General features: G+C 39.3%; 1 protein-coding gene across 1 annotated transcript in view; it reads left to right on the top strand.

Moving 5' to 3' along the window:
* Nucleotides 1-22,779, top strand: part of STK24 (serine/threonine kinase 24) — a 162,061-nt gene that overhangs the window by 71,890 nt on the left and 67,392 nt on the right. Inside the window, exon 2 of the mRNA XM_077158569.1 lies at nt 1,711-1,941. Within this exon, the coding sequence (XP_077014684.1) occupies nt 1,711-1,941 (231 nt within the window). The remainder of the gene's footprint in view (nt 1-1,710; nt 1,942-22,779) is intronic.

Raw genomic sequence — 22,779 nt, 5'->3', positions numbered from 1 at the left:
GGTTAAAAGTATAGACCTTCTGATTGCAGGCAGTTTGTTAAAAACATGGATGACAGAGACTGGCTCCCTTCCAACGTGGGCAGAGCTGCAAATGACATGGTCTCTCATGTCCTTTCTTTCCTGGTAACTCCAGGACACTTCTCTCATTGTGAATATATAATAGCACGTCCAGCACGCAGGCCTTGCTTTATTCATTTTTCCCTAACGTGGCCGTTGGGTCTTGTGAGCTTTGCTGTCTTTCACTGGGCCACGCCAGCGTGGCCCCGGGCTCTCTGCCTCAGCTTGCGCCGGTGGACTCACCTGCGACTGTTAGCTGGCACGCCACTGCAGTGGGGGGTTTTCACGGTGCGTGTGCTGCGGCACAGTGAAGGCGGCCATTCATCCATTGGAAATGGCACTTTTCAGAAGTGCCTGTAAATCACTTGCTGGGAACTCTGTGTTTCACCTTGGGAAGCAAGTTAGTCGTTAGCGTCTGGTTAGTCCACAAAACCCAAAACCGCTATAATTATTGTGACACTGTGTATATGACCCCTTACACCCTGAGTGGATTTCTTTTCTCCCTGTTCATTTTATTCTTCCCTCTTCTCTTTGTTCTCTTTCTTTACCTCATTTCAATTGTCTTTCTCCTTTTTTCTCTCTTCCTTTTTCCATAATATTTCAGTTTGTTTGAAGGATCAGCAGACTTTTGAGGGTTGGCTTGGGATCTTCTTCCTCCTATGCAGTGTTCCGGAGGGAAGGTGTGTTTGGCAGGATTGGCCGCTCCCAGCGTCCTTCCTTGCACTCAGGGGTTCCAGTGGCCCAGACTTGTGCTTCTTGATGGGATACCATTGATATTTTGGGCTAAGCAATTATTTAGTGTGAGAGATTTAGGTATTAACATCCCTAGCTCTCACTAAATGTTAGTATTGCTTTCAGTTTTTGTGACCAGATCTCCCACATCATTTCCAGATGCCCCTCGGGGAGGGTGACAGGTTGCTGCCCCCAGTGAGAATCCAACTGTTGCCACATCTCTGTACATGCCAGCCATGTGGATGGGTGTTGGAGTCCCTACAGCTAGACTCTTGGAAATACACACTGTATGTGTAGTTTCAGCTAATCGGATTAGTTAAGAGGTTTTTAGATGCTACTAAAGTGCATGAGATTTACGTGACAAAAGAAGGCTGCGGGTTGTTTTCTGGGATCTGGATAAAGTGTCAGTTAGGTGAAGGCAGTAGCCACAAATGAAGATGGCCTATTACAAAACAATTATAATTAGAGTGTAAATTTTTGTTTCTCTTATGTATGTAGCCAGTTAACCTATATTTTTGTACATACCAACTTGAATTTAGGAAACTGGACTCAGGTAGAAAGAAAAGTGCAATTTTTGCTTGAAGACATATTTTTCAATAAATGCAGATATCTGACATGTTCAAGTAAGTGTTTTTGATTTGTTTTTACTTTAATTAAACAGAAGTTGGAACCTTTTCCAGTTTTCGTAATCTAGTGAGATACGGACTCTTGTTTACAGACTTACTAATGTACACATATAGGTGAGACTTAGAGATTTTATGTCCTAAATCGTGAAGAATTCCGGTCACAACCAGACCAATGCTTACATAAAGAAAGCAAGTCCTTGAAAGACTATGGTTTGTAATGTTATAAGTAAAATGAAAAGGAAGTCATGGCACTATGAACTACTGACATTTTCCCTTTTTTCTTTCTCTCCTACAGAACCTAAAAGCAGATCCAGAAGAGCTATTTACAAAACTAGAGAAAATTGGGAAGGGCTCTTTTGGTGAGGTATTCAAAGGCATTGACAATCGGACTCAGAAAGTGGTTGCCATAAAAATTATTGATCTGGAAGAAGCTGAAGATGAGATAGAGGACATTCAGCAAGAAATCACAGTGCTGAGTCAGTGTGACAGTCCATATGTAACCAAATATTATGGATCCTATCTGAAGGTATGGCTTAAAAATAAAGATGAGATTTTTCCATCAAGCATCACTTGACAGACACTAGCAGTGTGTGTAAAGGACTTTTACTAGCACTGTAGGTTCTATTTCAAAGGAAGGAGAAATGTTTTGACCTTTGCATTTAAAAGAACCTGGCTTTGATAGTTTTGTCACTCTTAAATGTCGCTTATGGAAATAAATTTTTGATAAGACAGGGAAGTTTTTCAAAGTAAGACTTGGTCATCAAAATCTTATTTCTTGTTAAGTTATAACAACCATTAATCATCTAATTTTAGGGTGGTTTATTATTGTAATAACTCATGCTAACCTAAGAGTATTAGTTTGATATTTTCAGCCATGTGGTTTAATGCTGCGCTTACACTAAATGGTGATAATGTTGGTCAGTTAACTACTTTGTTTACACTTTTAAGAATGCTGAGTAAATGATTATGGTATACTTAAGTAAATAGTAGTTACATATGATACTACAGATTCTCCTTGATCTTCACCCATTTAAATGAAAAGGAATAGTATTGGGAATGGTTTTAGATGTTTAGAATAATTGTGTTATACTTCCAAGAAAGAATGAGACTATTCCTTGTATTTCGAGCACTTTGACATATGCCTGTTTACACTGAACCTAACTGAACTTAACAAATGTAGTATCTTTAAAAATGGGATTTTGGAAATCTTAAAGAATTTGTGAAAAAATGGCAACAATTATTTTGAAAATTAAAGCTTCATGGTCCTAAACAAGTATTTTCTGAAGGAGGTGACCATAAAATTGTCCTCCTCATCTCTTGCAGTTGTCCCCTAAATTCTCTATTGTAGCCTACTCTCATATCAAGAAAGGGATATTATAAGTTTAATTTAATATTATAAGTTTAACAATTTTAATTATTATAAGACATGTCATAAGATTTAAGTGGAAAGATGGAAATTGATAGCCATTGAATTACTAAATTGAATCTTTAAAGGAAATCAAATTTGAATGGTAATCCTATTTTTCCCCCAAGTCTTTGAGCGATGTGTAGGGGATGATACTACAAAACAGGTCAAATGCAGAATTTCCAAATAGAATGAGTTTGGGAGTCAGATATGCTGGGTTTGAATCTCCCTCTATCATTTATTTTGGTGTGTGGCCTTGAGTGAAAAAATTAAAAAAAAAAAAAATTCCCTGAACTTTAGCTTCCTCATTTGTAAAATGGAAGGGAGAAAACAAGATATACTTCTTTGCTATAAAGTTTAAGTGAAACTGGGTGGTGCAGCGGTGACTCAGTGGCCCGGGTTCAATTCCCGGAGCCTGTATCTGCCAAAAAAAAAAAAAAAAAAAAAAAAGAAAGAAAAAGAAAAAAAAATTAAGTGAAACTAAGTATGTGAAAAACCCTGACACATAGTCAGGATTTAGTAAGAGTTAATTTCTTTCCTTGATGGATTAAATTCTACCCCATCTCTTACATTACCTTGCAATAAAGGATATAAACAATGAGATCAAGAAAATTGGATCAAGGAAAAGAGGAGGAAGTATGCCAGCAGTAAGAATTTATGCTGTAGTGGTGGCACATCCAGTTTGGATCTTGACAGACCAAAAAGGAAGGCACTATATATTTTATCATTCAGCAACTTAGAGGAGGAATATGTGGCTTTGTTGGGAGAATTCAAAGATCTTTTTTATGTTAAATTCTGTTAACAAATAGTTAAGCTCATCTTGGACTTGATCTACTGTATTACTTATGCTCTATGAGATTGTTTCAATAGTAGTCGTACAATAAATCCAGAGCTGGATTTCAAATACTATGCTGGCATTGTGTTTTAATATGAATTATACGTTTTGTCAAAGGAAGTATGAAGCAGCATCACAAATTTTTAATATATGTATACCAGCTAGTATTAACTGTAGAAATTAAGGATCAGTGGTTCAGAAGTATTTTCTTCAATCTCACTTCCTCAGCAGAGTTTTTACTACATGATGGAATAAGTTCCTTTGTAAGTTCCTTTATTGTGGCCAAGCATGGTATTTATCTTCAGTATACCTATCACATATTCTGTTTGAGGTTTCCTGTTCTTGCCCTAGTCATCAGTTCTACAGCATAGGTTCCAGGTCAACCTTAACCCTTCTCATAGGGCAGCCCAGTGTATTTTAGTTAACGTATCGGTTACTGTAATAAATCCCTCAGATTTGTAATGGCTCAGAAGAGATAGATGTTCATTTCTGGCTCAGTGGTAACCTGAACTGTGGGCTTTTTTTCCCTTCCAAATAGTGATTCAGGACCCCAAGCACCTTCTATCTTGTAGCTCTTTGATCTTCTACCCATGGCTGTGTTCGTCTGCACCAAGTCAGCAAGTGGGGAAAGTGGAAGGTCACGTGTGGGAAGTCTTTATGTGCCCAGAACTAGACATGGAGCTCCTTATTTCTGCCCGCATTGAACACCCCTAACTCAGGGAGGGCTGGGAAATGTCATCTAGTGATGTACTTAGTAGGTGAAGAGAATCTAGGTTGGTGCAGTCTTTTCCATAGTGACTTAATTGTTAAAGAAAGTGGAATAATTTGTGAAATGATTTCCTCCACTAACTGCCTTCAGGTAGGATGAAACGTTCTGATATTTTTATCTGAAGTACTTTATATACTTTATTAGGCAGATTATTCTTTAAGAAATATAACTGCCATAGGAATGCTGGAAATATTGTCACTATTGTGAAAAGTTGCCCTTGGTCTCTTGAATCATGTAAAAGATGATTCTCTAATATATGGCTAAAAATACATAATGAGTTTTTGTTAAACAATATTAACTGTACAAGTAGGACAAGACCAAGAGTCCAGACCTGTGATTCTGTCTGCATTCTCGTGTGTAATATAGTTTCATGAAATTCCTTAGCTTGAAGAGGCTCCTCAGGAATGACTCAGAATGTTCTTCCATCATCCTGGTAGCCTTAAGAAGTTCAAATTAATCTAGTCTTAAATGTCAAATAAGATACAGGTTAAATTGTCTTGTAAGACAAATGGGTTTTTGACACTATGTTGCCAATAACTGTGCTTTGTGTGCTTTTCCTTTCCTTTGAGAGCACTCCCCATTACATTCAGACCTAAAGTGTTTAGTTTTTTAACTGATGATAGGACTGAAGGCTCTAGGATTTCACTGTATATTAAGATATTTGTACGTAGCAGGATTGGGCACTGAGGAGGTTATTGGAAACTGGTTTCTTTATTGCTGGGCTAGCATCAGGAGGTTTCATAATTATGTTGTGGTTTCATTCATCTGGTCTAGAAAAGGATATTAAAAAGAATAGCTAAGGGTTCTAAATATAGCTGATGTTACTAAAGACCAAGAGAGTGGAGACAATTTTGATTGCATAGCTGTGAATCAAATTACAGAATTGCTTTGTAACATGTCTTTTTCCCAAAAGTTTAAAAACAAAAACAACTCTAACTACCTAGGAGGTAGAGGAAACAATATAGCGTTGAGAATGTGTTTATATTGATGAATCTGAGGCCCAGATACTTGAAGAGTATCACATACCATAAAAGAGCTTTATCATTATAGTTTTAAGTGTTTATTTTTGGGGAAATTAAAATAGAATAATTTACTAGGAGCCTCCTTGTCCTGACCATTATACCACTGGAGTTTTGTAATGCAGAAATACCACCCACGAGGTCAAAATGAAACGGGGTGGGGGGAGTGAGGGGGTGCTTTGGGGGTGGTGTATAGGAGGAGGCAATCTCTTTTTTTTTTTTTTTAAGGAAGTGCTGACAGATCGTAACGGAAGACAGTATGGTATGGTATAGAATTTTAAACCTTTTTTCTTTTTATGCAGCGTTTATAAGTGCAACTCATTCTCTTCAGCAATATAAATCTTGTAGGTGGTTTTTTCTCCTCCTCTTTTGGTCTCACTATGAGATTCACTTATAGTGATAGCCAGGAGTTTAATGTCAGATCCTAGTACAGTTACTTAACTGTGTGGATGCTCCTTAAACTGCTGATTTCCTCAAGGGTGAAAGGCAACTGAGTCTTCTTAACTTACAGGATTACTATAAAGATATTGAGATCGTATATGTACAGTGCCTGGCATGTTTTAGGTTTTTGGTACATTATAACATAAAGATTGTTTTATTTAAATAAGGGAAAACATGTCTAAGCCAAGTGACTCAGTTCACAAGTCTTAAAAACACCTTGGTAGCATTGTAAAAATGAGATTTATCACTTTCTTTATAATAAATTTAGTGTTCTCGAACTATAAGCCAGTTTAACCAAAGTGAAACCAGGTACAAGGCCAAAAAAAATCTATACCTGTCAAAACTTTACTGTCGTCGTAGTTTTTGTTTTAGGACACGTTTGTTTCATGTTAAGGAAACATGTCCTGTAAAGTAAGTAATTGTTTAGTAATAGATTCAGAAGCCTGATTTAAGAATAAGTTTCTTCAGTTCCTAGAAATCTTTAGGGTAGTTCTACTATCGGATTCACCAGAAAACCAACAAGGAAAAGTACCTTGATGAGTTTTAGCAAAGTAGGTGCTTTATGAAAATATAAATTATTCTGGTAATGGGTTGATTATATTGTGTATGCCATAGATAGATATATCTCATTTTAGGGTAATCTTTTCAGGTTATATTCTTCGGACTTTTTGTCATTTTTTCCCCATTCCTTTTCCAAAGGGAAAAATAGTAGTTTCTGATGAAAGGAAAAACCAATCATTTCACACTTGGGAAAATAAGTAAAATAGTACTTATATAAGTCATTGTCATCTTTGTGAGTGAGGCTGCTCCATAGGGTACCACCCATCCACAGTCTTGGTTTAGGTTTCTTGTCTAAGCGTAACTATTAATACCAGCTCCCTTGACTTTCATATGCATCCTAGTTTGGATGATAGAATCTGATCTAATCGTGTACCTCCTATGCCTTATTGCTGGGAAAAAGAAAATCCCAAAACTGATTCTCACCCTTGTATATATTGTATTATGACTTCATGATCTTTTTATCTCTGAGTCTAGTTACATAATTAACATTTCTTACTAAGACTCTTGTCTGAATTTTATCTTCATTCAAACCTTTCCCCACAGATACTCCATGATAAGGAATGCTCTTGTGGTTTTTACCTCTAGCTGCAGAACTATTTAGGAATTTAGATGGGTTATTCAGTTTCCGAAAGCATTTTAGTTTAGATATATATACCTGACATGTATAAACCCTGTGCCTCAAAAATTCTTATCAAAGCATACGGTTTCTTTCTCATTCATTTCTTTCCTACTCTTGAAGACAAAGAGTCTACTTTGCTTTAGTCCCAACAATATTTTCATTGAGATAGAGAAATCAGGTACTATTTTAGGATGAGTTTTTAATCTTGCTAAAAATAGATGGCAATTAGCCAGATTTAAGGTGTGCCCTTTCAGAATTCTAAGAAAGAAGATTTGATTCATTGAGTGAAGAATGTCTTTTCTTGTTAATGTTGCTGAAGACCAGAGTGTCTGCTAGATTGGAGCCTGCTTTATTAGCTGTGAACTTCTAAGGCAGTGTGCTAATTGGTTGGCATTTTGCACAGTGTCTACAAATCAGACAGAAGCATAGACCGTGACCTTACTTTGGATGGTGGGCCGTTGTAAAAGCTCCCAGTTGTAGACTCCCTCCCTCATATTCCCTCTCTGGTCATGGGCTAGGAAGGATGCTGCAGCAGAGAATTTTAGTTAGTTGTTTAATTGATTATTAAGTCACTTATTCATGTGTACATCCTGTGTTGGCAGTTCCAAAACCTTCTCTGGTTACTGGTCTGGAGGACTAACCTTGTTCACAGTGACTAAACTGAAAATACTTTGAATACTGGCTTGTGTGTCTAGTTTGTGGAAAGTTTTATATTTTGGAACTGGCAAGAAAGGATTATTTGTGGACAGATGACTATGCATTTGTCTCCGTCGGAGTAGTTCTGGGAGAGGATCTGGGGGAGGGGTCATCAGTTTTACATATGCAGCATGGAATTGTTTCTCCCTTTGCTTGGGAAATAAAGTGACAAAGCTCTGGGGAGGAAGGAAGGATTCTGGGTGGTCTGGACTGCAGTGGTAACCACACTGTTCATGATATTTTAAAATTTATTGTAATATTAAGTTTATTTTTCATGCTTTGGTTTAAATTTCCCTTCGGTCTTTCCCCTCTATATTTTAGGCCATTTAGGTTTGTGGGGCTAATAGCACTCCACCTTGACTTGGAATAGAGATTTCAGAGTTGGGGCAAAGAGGTCTACCAATTTGTTTTTGGGAAATATCATAAAGGAACTAGAAGATGAGACCTAGTTAGAGAGAGGGCAAGAATTTTTTTACTTCTATCTACGATTTTTACTGTCTTTTCTTGTTACCCTGTCCTCAAAATCTAGAGCTCTGGAGGTCTGGTCCTAGCTGTAAACTGAACCAGCAGTGTGGTCACCCAGTCTTGGGACCTGTTTTCTCATTTGCAGAATAAAGAGATTAGTTACGTTTATCTCTGAAGTTTTCAGTCTCTCACTTGGCTTAGTTGGCCATTTAATAAAATATTTCTTGTACACAGTCAGAGAAATCCGAGTATTATATTATTAGAGCTGGAAAGGATATTCCTTGCTCATACCTGTTTTTTCTTTTCTTCCAATCTTAAAAAACCATGGCATGGAGAAGTTGAATTTTTTCCTGATATCATAGAGGGTTGGTAGCTGAGCTGGGTCTCTGGGCCAGAGGAGGCACCTTGTTCATGGTCTACTGTTTGCTTCTTTACACCACACTGTTGTCCTACTAGACATTTCTCCCCTTCTCTCATGGTTTATTCTCTCTTGTACAGAGGATATTTCAGTTGTTTATTTTGTGGCTTAGCCCATTTTACACATGTTAAACCACTAATTCTTGAGGAAGGCATGCTGTAACAAAGTACCATACAATGAGTGGCTTAAAACAAGAGGAATTTATTGTGTCACAGTTCTGGAGACCAGAAGTCCAGAGTCAAGGTGTAGGCAGAGCCATGCTTCCTCTGAACTCTGTAGGGCCTGGTGGTGGCTTGCTGGTGATCCATGGCATTTTTTGGCTTTTGCATTGTTCAATCTCTGCCTGTTAAATGGCCTACTTTTCTGTGTTCACATCTCCTCTTTTCATGAGCATGCCAGTCATATTCGATTCGGGCCCACTGTAATTCAGTTTGGTGTCATCTTAACTGATAATATTTTCAAAGTTTATTTCCAGTCGGGGTCACATTCATAGGTCGGGGATTAGGATTTGAACATACCTTTTATGGGGGACACAATGCAGTCCGTAAGAGTGGCCTTTCCATTGCTTATTTAGGCACCCTGTCTTTTCCATTAGGTAGAAGGTTTTGTTACCTGTTGGGTGTGAGCCAGTACTGTGGAGGGGACCTCAACCTTGGCTGCATGATGGAATCACCAGGGGGCCCTAAAACTACTGATGCCTGGGTCCTATCCAGAGATTGATTTAGTTAGTCTGACCTGGGACCTGAACCTTGGATTTCTAAAACTCCCCGAGTGATTCTGATGTGCAGTCATGATTGAAAGCCGTTGATGTGTAGGATTACCTTGAGAGGAAAGACATCATCAGAGATCGGTATATGGAAGGTAATTATCACTTAGAGTGCTTTTGGTGTTAGAGAACATACCAAATCAGAAGGAGTGAACAGTAATAATGTATGTTCCAAAAGAGGGGCTGGTACAGTTCATTTGTTAGTAAATGGTGGCATCAAGCATATAGGTTCCTTCTTTCTTTCTATTTTGTATTGCTCAGGGACTTGGCTTTGCCAAACTGCGCAGATAAAAGACCATCCCCCCACCCCCCGCCCGAAAGGTATAGGAAACCTTTCTCAGAAGCCACCCAGCCTCTGATCCCCTTCTGTTTCATTGGTCAGAGCTGAGTCACACACTGATGCCTTAACCATCCCCTGGCTGGGGGAATGGGTCCACCTACTTGGCTTCTACTTAACGGGATTTTCCCTTGCTACTTGGAAATAGGGTTAGCTTCCCCTGAGTTACAAAATCTGGGTAAAGAAGGGAAAGTGTTGGCTGAGTGGACCATCAGCAGTGGCTCTCGCAGGATGTTCTTCCAGGGGATCTTAACCTCAGTGGCTCATCATCTATTAAATATCTGCTCTCTCAGCACTGTCTTGGGGATTCTGGTATCTGCTCATATGTGATTATCCCCTTTGTGTTTGGTGGAAATAGGTCAGTGGCAGCGTGAGCACATTAGTAATACAGGAAGTAGATTGGCAGGTTCCTGGCACAGGTTCCTTGAATCTGAGGATATTAGCTATCATCTTCAAAAGACCACATTGTCCTGGTGTTGAATTTTTATTTACTGACACATTATTTCTTGGATAGTTCGACAAGAGAAATTCTTGCCTAGCATATGTAAATGGTTTTAGCAAATCTTCAACACTTAGGTTATGTTAGCTGTAGCTAATATGTGTTGAATGAAGGAATTTCAGTTTGTTCCAGTAGCTATGGCTCAGTTCGACATATATTCAGAAGCATAGTCAGCATCTAAAAGAGCCTCTCCTATCTGGCTGGGAAATTGTACTCCCTTAGCAATAATGAGGAAGCTGCTTCTACTGCCGTAACTAACATCATATGACCTCTACGGAGTATTCCCTTGTCCTTTGTGCTCCTTCTCTGTTGTTTATATCCAGTTCCCTGCGAGGAATTTCATTTTGATTTTGTAGGCCTGTAACTTTGTCAGCATAGACTTGTTCTCACCTCTGGGTAGGGTTTATGTGGTCACCTACAGGACATCTACACCAGCTGTTGCAGCAATTGTATTTCTTCTCTTTACAGACATTTCAGCTACTTATTAGTAAACTTGCTTTCTGAAGAGCTATATTCTTCGTAAACTTGCTTTGTGAAGAGCTATATTCTTCCCAATAACTTGTATTTATTTCCTTTTACCCTTAATACATTCATCCTGATGTTGCTTTTTTGATTGGCAATTGAGAGTCCTTGGGTCCTGGAGGGTTGACTGATACAGAATTAATTCCTGGTCCCTTCAGAAGGGGTGAAGTGGTTTAGCTCTTTCCTTTTGAAAAGCTAAAGGTTTTATTGGTATATTTGAGAGTTTTCTGTCAGTGTTGTGATGATTCATCTTTGGAAGAATAAGTTAACGTCTAGGTTACTTTTTTCTCTTTTCGTCCTCTTTGATTGTATGTCTGGAATTCATGTTTGAATCGAATTTTTAAGACACAAATGTTCTGTTATAAAACTCCTTACGACTTTTTTTTCACCCTTTTCAAGCTTGGTGCACAGGTAACTGAAGAGAGTAGTATTCTAATTTTTGTTACTTGCCTTGCTGTAGTGGCAAGGGTCAGATATCTTGAGATATTTCTTTGTCCAAAGGGAAAGATTGTTTTTTAAAAAAAATTGTGAGATGATTTAAAATGAAACATACTCAAATAGTTTTGCTAGCTGTGCAGGTATTGAGGAAGTAATGACATTTTGGTATTTGGTGAATGTTGGTTTACTACAGACTAAATTGCTAAATATGACTTCTATAACCATTAAATTTCACATATTTAATGACTTGTTACACTGGTGTAGGTACTTAACTTAGTTTACTGAATTTTCGTTATTTTTGGTCAACTTCATATGAGATTGGCTTTCTGATTATATGCTTCAGTTGCATCTGCTGACTTCCTGTCATTATATCTGGAGTGGATGGAGACCGGTCAACGTCAGGGTTGACTATAGACCAGTACTTAGAGAAGCTCATCACCTATATTTTGCATATGTTTTTCTCTTGTTCATAGCCAAGACTGAACTTGTTCATAGCCAAGACTGGTATAGAGTATATATAGATTTTGAAGTCATTATCGATTATGTGTTTTAAATAAGTGTGATGAGGTGGAGTTTGGCTTGTGCTAAAATGTTTGGTAGAAAGCATTGGTTAAAAGTGCAGATTGATTTATGGCGCTTTGTGTTAAGTGAAATGCTATTAAGTTCATGTTCAGCCCTGAGGTGTGGCATGAAGACTTCTTACCTTTCTCTCCTTTGCTAAGTGGATCTAGACACTTTTCTTTTAGAAAGTTCAAATCCATTCTGAAGCTGATAGACTTGTCCTTAGAGGAAAGGGGGCATAAATATGCCAAATGCAAAACCACAATGATTTCTTTGATTGCAGGGACCTTTGGGCCAGCTTGCGGTAAGAACTTGCCTTTAGAAGATCCTTTGGTCCCATCAGTGTCTCCCTCTGCTCAAAGGGATGGCAGCCCATTGGACCAGTGGGCACATGACTCTGGCATCGACAAACTTCCAAGGAGGTAAGCTCCTCTGGCAGTGCTGCCCAGAGAGATGTGCTGCTTTCCTTATTGGTCCTGAGCCTGCCTCCATTCATACATCATGCAGACTTGGTCAGGAGAACATGAAGCTGCTGTCTTAATTCCAGCTAAGGCCAGGTTTCAGCCACTTCAGATAACAAGTAGCCCTTCTTCCACTGAACTCAGAAAGTGAGTTGAGTGAAAGAAAACTATGGCGGCTTTCTCAAGTTAAGGCTAGGACTTACCATGGCCTCTGGTGATAGTGGTCTTGAACTCAAGGATAATTCTTTGTGGCTTTGTGCCCTTAGCCCACAGCAAATTGGCTTAATTCTGGCCACTTTGAGCCATTGTTGGAAAGTTTCTGTTTTCCTTCTTGTTTGTATTAGGGAGAAACTATCAACAGGGTTGCTATTAAATTGCTCTAGTGGTAACCCCTGCCTGAGTGCAAATTTCAGAGACCAAGTTCTGCTCTAACTCTTAACCCAGGGTGAGCATGGTGGGCAAGAAATTTGTCACTTCTTAGAAATGAGATATTTGGTAAAGTTGTTGACTAGAAAATGGATCATAACTCTGGGAAAGCTTGGTTGTTGTTACCTGGAAAAAGATTCTTCTTTCTCCTGCTTTAATTCTTAAAAGAATCACTATCAGAATAAATCACCAGTGTTTCCTAGTGCCTTTTTGTTTCTCTTGTTGCTGCTGTTGTTTGTCTTTAACTAATACCTTAATTAAAGTTGCAGAGTTGAAAGAGGTGACATTTTTAACTTGTATCTTTGGGAAAATATGCCGAAAGTGAAGTTTTACTTTAATTGCTCAACTTAAAACAAGAAAAAAAATCTTTAGAAGTTTAAGTTTGCTGCTAAGAAATGGATTTTAATGCAAGTGTGATCTTTCAGACTTTATTAATAGGCTTTCCATCTCCCTTTTTGACAAATGACCTGGAGTGTGAGTCTGTAATTGTAGAGTGTTGCATGGTGTGTTCTGTAGAGTGTTAGATTTGCTGTGCAGAGTAGAGTAGTTAGATTTGCAGGGTTTACTGACTTTTTGCTCTGATTGGTGAGATTTGTTGCAGTTTAGTGGGGGATAGTCACGCATCTCACTGTAAAGATTTCCTGTATGACAAGTTGTATGCCCTTTAAAAAGGGGAATGAAAATCTTCAGTGTTACCTTTTCTTTTTCTTTGGTTTTTTTTTTAACCCATTTAAATTATCTTTTTTTATAGTCACACTTAAATGCAGCTTCTGTAAAACTCAGATTAGTTGAGCAAGCATGCATCTTGAAGATTGTCTGTCTCCTGCTTTTGACTTGTTTTACTTTTCACACCGCCTACCCCACCCCCACCCTTTCCTCTCCTCATTATATTTACTTTCTAAGAACATTAAGCCACCTGTAATCCCTTGTGCTTTTTTATGGGCTTGTGAACACAGCAGCAGCAGCTTTAATAAAAGGTAGTAATATAGTGAACTTTCATATGATATTGGGGAGTTATGAAATGAGGCTTGTTAAATGAAGTTAATTCCAGCTTCACTTCGTGTTTCATAATGTACCAAGTTTGGTATTATTTTGGTTTTAATCAAGTCTCTGCCTCCATCTTATATTCTGGAAATGACCCCCAGTCCAGTGGCATCGCTGTTAACAAGTGTAGCTCCTTCTTAGCCTCTGCCTCCCTTCTTCATTGGGCAATAATTTACCGTGTCCCTTCAGCCTCACTACTGCAAGTGTGCAGAATTGTGTCCGTCTTTAACCTGTTTTTTAAAAATACTGTTTTGACGAATGGGGATCTTTTTTCAAAAACTGTATTTGTTTGGCAATTGGGATCAGAACTGGAGCCTCCTGAGCACACTTAACCAGTTCTTAGTTATTCCATACTGAAAAAAAATACATGAAAAATATTTCTGATACATTCAGTATAAAATGTGTGAGCCCTTAATTACCTGGTATCTAAAATTTCTTTCCCCATAGGTAATCCTCTCAGGTATTTGCTTTTTAAAAAAGTGTTAATTAAATTTCAAGTGTGTGAAGAAGGTATTTGGGTTTTCAGGTGCCACCCTTTCCATGTCAGTAGCCTGTCATGACTATTGAAATCACTTTGTGTTTGGGTCTGAAGGTGTGTTATGCATCAGCTTTTGCTCCTTCTTGCTCTAAAACTGAGTTTCTTGGGTGCTGGGACCCAGTCTCAGGTGTCATCTTTGCCTCTTGCTGCTGTCATTTCACTGACTTGGAGGTCTGCAGTGCATGCTGCTCCGCCTCAGGCAGGGGATGCAGACCTGGGCACAGGCCCTGCGCACTGAACTTTTTAGGTATATGAGACAAAGAGACAAAGAACTTGGCTGTTGTAATCCTGAATAAATGTTATGATGGCCATGTGACAGAGGTCTGCTTGAGGAATACAGGAGGGGACAACTGTCAGGGCAGGAGCAGGAGAGAGGTGGCCTAAGGCAGAATGAGACGGAGTCCAGAGCTTTCTGGATCAGAGTTTCTTGAAGTTTCTCCAACACTGGCCTTATAAGGGACTGGGGCAGCTGCTCAAAGACGAGACCCTTTAGATCGGCATAGGGGACTAGCAGAAGCCTAGGCAACAATACCCTGGGACAGAGGGGAGGAGTTGGGAGAGATTTAAGAGCGGAGACCTGGGAAATTTCTCCATGAAGACCCTGAACTAAAAGAGTGAAAGGAAAAGCTGAACTGGCATTTTGGGGCCATCTCAGTGAATGGTCATTTAGGTGAACTGCTTATCATGTCTGTCTTTTGAATGGTATTCAGTGTTAGATCAGTTCTCTGCATGTTTTCAGTCATTGCATATAGCATTGGCTATCTGCTTCTAAAAAAAAATCGCCTAAAAACGAATGTTTGACAAGGTGGGTTGCAGCCACTTTGCAGACACCAGTACTCGGTTGTTCCCAGTACTCGTCCCCCTCCCTCCCTCCCCTTACTGACTGAGGAAGAGGAGGTGGGTTGTTCCATGCAAGGCCTTTTAGATACTTTTGCAGGAAACATTAGGGAATGTGCAGATTATGTGTGGCTTTCCGTTTGTGGCTGTCCTGTTCCTGGCAGATAGTTTCATGACTCCAGACTGAAGCTTTGCAAGCGAACCCTACTTTGGTTCTTGCAAACTGAATTGTTTTTAGCCGCTTTGGTTAATTAGAGACTTAAGAATTTCAAACCACACATAAGTGTGATTGATGTGATATAAATATTGTTAGAACTCTCTGTTGTGGTTTCATTTTCTTTTCTTTTTTTGCATTCTTATTTCAGAGTTTAAGCAGTGACTTGAATGACCAAATTGATTCTAGAAAGACTGTGTGTTGGCTGGTCTGACATGGGTTTGCATGCTTTACTTACATATGTGGTAAGAAAAATTGTGGGCAATTGAAGACTTGGAGGTGTTTGACTTTGTGTAGATGTGCAGTTTAAAAAGTGCCAGCAGCCTGTTCTTGTGAGTCTCTTAAAGTAATGAAACTTACCATTAATATTTCTCATTCTGTATTTCATTAGGCTGAGCCTACCTAACATCTGTTTGTATGCTGAATCTAACTTATCACAGACACATAACTGGGCTCATGTGTTGAGGGGATGGAGATTGGGGGTGTGTGTGAGGTGGAGTGGACATGGGGGAGGTGTTCCATAGGGGATTTCAGACTGGTGAGCACTGGCTAGAGATGAAGTGCTCAGTAGGTGAGTTTGAGCTCAAACGGTGCTTCTGAAGGAGTCCTGTTCTTGAAGATGTTCCTAGGTGTGCTGCCTGATGAGTGAACTTAGACATGGTAGATTCAGCAGATTTCCTTCACACTCAGATTGTGAGACTCTCTAAGGGGATTTAATAGGGACCCAATCTCCCTCTCTCCTCCACTCCCCTTTTCTTTAGTGGTAAAATTCACTTATATACAAAGGACATGGCGGCTCTCAGTCTTTGAGTTTCTCCAGCCAGCACATTTGGGATATGAGACCTTAGATTACCTAGAGCATGGTGTCAAGTTAGTATCTCCTGATTTAATTTTAAGTTAGCACTAAGTAAGAGTTTTCTCCAGGTCACCTGCTCTTGTGCTGTTTTTTCTTTTTGAAAAGCATTTCTTAAAAATATTCTGTTTTTAAAACTGGATGAAATGCAAAGACCATAAGGTATTAAAAAAAAGGCAATTACTGAAATAGTTTGTTGTTTTAAATAGTTTTATTTTTCACTAATTGTTTTCAGAGCAGTACTATGGAATTTGAGGGGAAGTAAACGGTAAGGTATTTATTTTTGTTCTGTACCATAGGAAGCACAAAGTATTGAGAGCATGTACCAAAAAACCCCTATCAGTGATACCCACATTAGGTTAAAATGTTAATGAACAGAAGTTATTGCTGGATTTGAGGGTGTTCTGATTAACACTATTAATCTAAAGTCTTTTTGCCTTAATTTTCCTTGAAATCTATCTAAAAGATATTTCTAAGATTTCCTTTGTTGGGTAGTTTCACTTTTTGTTTATTTAATAAATGCTTGAAAGTTAGGGAGCCCTCCGTTCCAGGCGCTGTGTTAGGAGTTTGAGCAGGTAGAAGTGTTCCCCTGCACCGGGTCTGGGGGGGCATGGCTCTCTCTCATCAGAATTTGTAGTGTCCGGGGTTGGCCCTTCGTTACCTTCTTTATGGTTTAATGGTTGGCTCTCTTTGCCTGCTTATTCTGTTTGTACTCATCTAGTTCGTGGTTTTAATTCTACTACCTGAGCTTCCAAATCTCTGTGCCTACCATACGGGCTCCCCAAAATGTCCAATGGGAGCCTCACACCCAACATATGTTAAACAGTGAATTATTTTCTTTGATTTGCTAGATCTCAGTGAGTCAAGCATTCCAATTACCGAGGGATTGTTTAGAAGGTGGCTTGTTGAAGGGAGAGGTATGCACCAGAGTGCATGGCAGGAGGGCTTTAAAAACTGCAGAGACCCCTGCCCCACTGCCGACCTGGAATCTGAAGGAATCTCTGCACTGCTTTAAGAACTACCCAATTTAAAATTCTTGAGGAGGAGAAGCCCATTGGGCTGTACATTGGAGATATGTTAAAACTGTATCTTCATGCATGTCAAGAACAGTGAGGCCTTTATTGGATGTGTCTTAGGAACACCATGTTGAAGGCCCTGGTGAAATCATAAATGTCTTGTTTCTTGGAGGTAAAATCTGGAGGCAGAATTACCAGAACATTTTTCACCAGTGGCTGTAGTTGGTGTCTTAGCCTGGCTCCTCAGGTCCTCTTTCTCTTCCCCTTTCTGTCGTGTCGGCTTCTGGGGTATCTCATCTGGCTCTGAAGAGTGGAGAGCGCTGGCAGGTTGACTGAGGAGCAGGGGAATACCTCTTGTCCTCTTTTTCAGAATGTCTGGTGGGGAGACAGTATGGGAGGAGGAACCAGTGAAGCTTTTATTTGATAGACCCTTGTTGAATTCCTGTTGCATTGCCAGATGTGCTGGCCCTAGATGTTTTTCATATACCATTTATTGGGTAGGGCTAGATTACTTACTGAAGTGATGTTGGTAGTTCAGTCTCTGCACAGCTACCTCCCATTGATCATTCTTGCTGGTATAATTGAGGGATAGAGATTAATATAGGAAAAGTCAGTTATTATAGTTAACATTTTTCCTGTTTGTGATGTCCATCCCTGTGTTGTCTTTTCCTTGTAGTGCCAGTTTTTGTACACATTCTGGTATCCAGCTGCCTCTAATCTCAGGAAGGAGGACAAACTAAAGAAGCAAGGCAAGGGGCCACCATTTGGGTGGCTGTACACAATTTAGCTAAAGAGTTTAGCAGAGGCCAGGTATGTTTTGTGGAAGGAACTGCTCTTGTGAGCATTGTTGGCAGTGCCCAGCCTTCCAGGACCATCTGCATCTTTGGAGCTCTTTAGTTCCTCAAAGATCATATATTTAATTTGAGGTGAACAGTGTGAGATTGGAGGAGTAGATTTTAGCCTATAATCTGTAGGAGCCTGAATTTCTGTGGGACGTTTCTTTTTTTTAATCTGGCAGGCACGGGATAGAGAAATTGGCTTTATGAATTTTGTTCCTGGTCCTCTTGGAATTCGTAGAGGGAGACCATCAACAAATACATAAAATATATGGTCTATCCAACCATAAGCACGGTGGAGAGAAACGAGACAGGACAGGAAGATGGTGTTACAGTTTTGAATAGAGTGGGCAGAGAGGGTCTCACGGGCAAAGTGACTCTTGAGCAGAGGCTTTTTGAGTAGAAGGAAGTGAGAGTGCAGAACACGTGGGCATTTGGAGGAAGAGTGCCACAGACAGCAGAAACAGCAGTTGCACAGGTTTGAGCCAGGAGAGTGCCTGGCATTAAAAGCAGGCTTCTTCCTGGGGCTTTGCTTGACTTCCCTGTCCCCTCTCTGGTGCTATAGTGTCTGTTTGGTAGGGTGGAGGGAAATCTGGATATGTTTGTTGCTTTTAGAAACGCTGGACCTAACATGGTTATATTCTGATTTAAGTATATTAAAACTTGGAAGGGAGAGTGGAACATGGGCCAGGAAATAATAGGATTGTCCATGTTACCGTCTGTTTCATGATTCCTTTGGGTTGTTTTCTTAGGGTTTAGCTGGTTATTTTAAATGTAATTGATTTCGGAGTTACCTCCAAATGTCTGTCTTATTTCCATGCTGCTTATTTCTGTTTTCACTGTTTGTTGTGTTCAATTAATCTATACTCTCTGAAGAAAATGGGTTTGAATTTATGATTTTGTTTAAGCGGCAAGATACAATAAGTAGAACCTCTGAAAAGAGAGGAAATTAATGCAGATTTCTGTAAACACGATCAGATGCACAGCTCTTCAAAGTCTCTTGTGAGGGGTAATTTTCCAGATGCTTGTAAGTTGGTTTTTCGTTTGGTGGAGAGGTAAGGTATATGAGAATGACCAAACTGAGTATTCTGATTGGGATACACCCAGGGAGATCCCTGATGCTGGCTGATGTCCAAGCCCATCTGGGGTCATGGACGGTTTTTGTCTGATGGATTTTAGATGGTTTTAGACACTGCTTCTTCTGGTCGCACAGAGAACTGGCAGCAGCAGTCCGCCACAGCTCCAGCCACACTTGAGTGGTTTTTCCCTTGCAAATCTCATGCCCCCCCATTTGATACAGCAGTGCAGAGTTGACTTCCTTTGTACATGAGAATCTCCTTTTTCTGAGTGATAAACGAAAGCGTTGTCTTTGTGGCTTAAATTAGATTTTAACAGTTCTCTTCCACTTTTGTTGCCTCATCAAGGCTTGGAAATCATATTTGTTCCAAACTTGGAAATAAAGATGTCTTTGGTTTTGGGAACATGATGCTGCTGCTTGGGATCAGAGTTGTCATTTCCCTGGATTAATGGGTGCTCATCAGCCAAATGGCCTCTAGTCCTCACAGTAAGCTATTTCCTATCCCGTCCACATTTATCCATATATAGCAGCCACTTTTCCAGGCTTTCTTTGCCTTTTGGAAGTCATCTGCCACATCCCCGGTTGGTCTGGAACAGCAGCAACTGCTGGGAAAGGGAGAAATTCTCTGAGAGTAATTTTTAATATGTGAATATCTGTTCATGTGTTTCTGGGAAAAATAGGAATAATGCATTCAGCCAGAGGTATAAGACCTCTAGGGTGACAGGGAGGTTAAGGCAAAGCTATTCACTTTCCTTTTCGGTGAACTCAACAAATCAGCAAGTAAATCTTGCTTTGAAATCCACAAGGGAATAAGTTTCATTTTGCAATCAATTGTGGGGGAAAAAAATGTAGGCTCAGTGCCAAAGATAATATAAAAGATCTGCTTTGAAATGTTTCTGAGGATGGGGATTATGGATTCCTTTCTCTCTCCTGAACACACTGTCCTAGTGTAATTGAAGAAAGTCCCTGAAGGCATTTGGCAGCTCCATTATATGTTTTTCTACCCAGAAAGCTGAATGGAATTAAAATTCCAATTAGGCTAAATATTTTACTTTGCTCAAAAGAAGCTCAACTCTGTTTTATGGCAAATGTTACCTATGATTTAAAATAAGAATTGTATTTAAGGGTCTTTTGACTCAGAGTACATGTTCTGTCTAGAATATCCAGACACAGCTAAAATATTTTCAGGTGACATTATTGTGCAATAAACTTTCTTTAAAATTTCTTTTTCTGAGTAAATTCCTAAGATGTGGCATGCGAGATCACAAATCTTAGCTTATGTGACCAGGGTCTGCTTGGTATATAATTAAAGAGAGAACTTTTTCTCATTGGTGAAAAGTTCATGCAGCACAGCATGGCTTTCAGGCATTTGGGTAAATAAAGACATCTGCTTCAGAATAAGAGAAATGGACTGCTAGAACCCTGCCCTTTTATCGACTCCTCTCTGGTGTGACAAGAAATTGTTGTGATCATTATGACTGAACATGGTTTGCTGGGTCCTGACGACAGTCAAACTGTCTTCTAGCATCTGTAATCACGCTGTGTGCATTTTTATCTGCTGGGGCTTAGGGTCTTCCCACTGGGAAAGGAGAACTGAGGGTTGGTGGTGGTAGTTCATGCCATGGATAGATGCGGCATAAGAAGCCAGTGTCTCCTCACCTAACAGCAGGGCACACGCCCCTCTTCTGAGCCTGTCACCTGACATCGGTGCCTCAGGGTTGCCTTAGCGACAGTGCCCTAGAATTTACATGTCTGATCCAAGTGTAGCTAAACTGCTTTCAGTAGCTCACCATTAAAAGATCTATTATAAATAGGGAACATGCCCACCTAGCTCTTCACTCTACAATAAAATTGTGCAGTAAATAAAGACAAGTGAAGTGACCAAAGTGTAGGAAGGAAGAGAACCCCAGAGAGTTCAAATACTTGAAAAATTTCCCTTTGGGCAATCTATTAAAGATGCTCTAACTTCAGGAAGCTGTTTAACTTTAGGTTAACTTCCAGGCTTGGCAATAAAAGTATAAAGTAAGAGTTTGCCACTCATACGTTTGAAATAGCACCATTTATTGCTTGTGAATCTGCCAGTTCCTTAAGTTGTCTGATAATACTATTAAAGGCACCGCTTAAAATTTTTGCAAAATATAATAAATTCTTTGTTCTTTTCCAGTCTTCTCTTTGTGTCTTCTCTTTGTGCTGGATCTTCATCAAAAAGGCTTAGCTTTTTTTCTCCTTTTTTTTTTATTGTGCAGAAATAACATGTACAAAAAAGCAATAAATCTCCTAGTACGTTTTAACAAGTAGTTATACAACAGATTTTAAAATTTGGTATGGGTTATGGTTCCATGATTTTTCAGGTTTTCTTCTGACTGCTCCAAGACATAAGAGAGCAAAAGAAATATCAATATATTGATTCAGTAGTCATATTCATTTGTTAAATCCTATCTTCTCTGCTTTACTCCTCCTTTTTTTCTTTTTTTTTTTTTGTGTGTGTGTGAAAAGTAACGTATATACAATAAAGCAATAGATTTCAGGGTACATTGCAACAATTAGTTGTAGAACAGATTTCAGAGTTTGGTATGGGTTGCAGTGCCACAATTTCAGGTTTTTATTTCTAGCTATTCTGAGGTACTATAGACTAAAGAAATATAATGATTCAGTACTCATACTCCTTCATTAAAGCTGAACTTCTCAAGCCTTGTTCATCTTTTTTAAAGATATTTCCTTAATCCTTTTTTTAATTTTTAACTCTTTTTATTGTATAGTATGACATATATACAAAGCAAAGAAGTAAAAAAGCAGTAGTTTTCAAAGTACTCTTCAACAAGTAATTACAGGACAGATCCCAAAATTTGTCATGGGCTAACATGCAATCCTCTCATCCTTTTCCTTCTAGCTGCTTGAGAACATAGGAGGCTAGTGGGCTTAAATATTTTTTCTATCATCACAATAATTTTTTCCCTTCTTTTTTGTGAAGAATAACATATATACAAAAAAGCTATAAATTTCAAAGCACAACACCACAATTAGTTGTAGAACATATTTCAGACTTTGACACAGGTTACAATTTCACAATTTTAGTTTTTACTTCTAGCTACTCTAAAATATTGAAGACTAAAAGAGATATCAAATTAATGATTCAGCATTCATATTCATTTGTTAAATCCTATCTTCTATGTATAACTCCACCATCACCTTTGATCTTTCCATCCTCTCTTTAGGGGTGTTTGGGCTATGGCCATTCTAAATTTTTCATATTATAAGGGTCTGTCACTAATATGGGGTAGGAAGATGAAACTATCAGATGTCCTGGAAAGGCTGGGCTAGGTTTCAGGACTTATCAGGACCAGGGACCCATCTGGATGTTGTAGGTTTCTGGAAAGTTACTCTAGTGCCTGGAACCCTTGTGGGATCTTATATATTGCCCTACGTGTTCTTTAGGATTGCTGGAATGGTCCTGGTTGGGGTTGGCAGGTTATGATAGGTAGCAAGTTCTAACTGAAGCTTGTGTTAGAGCACCCTTCAGAGTAGCCTCTTGACTCTATTTGAACTCTCTCTGCCACTGATACTTTATTAATTACACTTCTTTTCCCCCTTTTGATCAGGATGTGATTGTTGATCCCACGGTACTGGGTCTGGATTCATCTCTGGGAGTCCTCTCCCATGTCACCAGGGAGGCTTTTATCCCTGGATATCATGTGCCATGTAGGGGGAAA

Source organism: Tamandua tetradactyla, chromosome 4 (genome assembly GCF_023851605.1).
Source record: "Tamandua tetradactyla isolate mTamTet1 chromosome 4, mTamTet1.pri, whole genome shotgun sequence".
NCBI lineage: Eukaryota > Metazoa > Chordata > Mammalia > Pilosa > Myrmecophagidae > Tamandua > Tamandua tetradactyla.
Note: the sequence above shows the minus strand (reverse complement) of the source record. Positions and strands in the feature narration are given on the sequence as shown.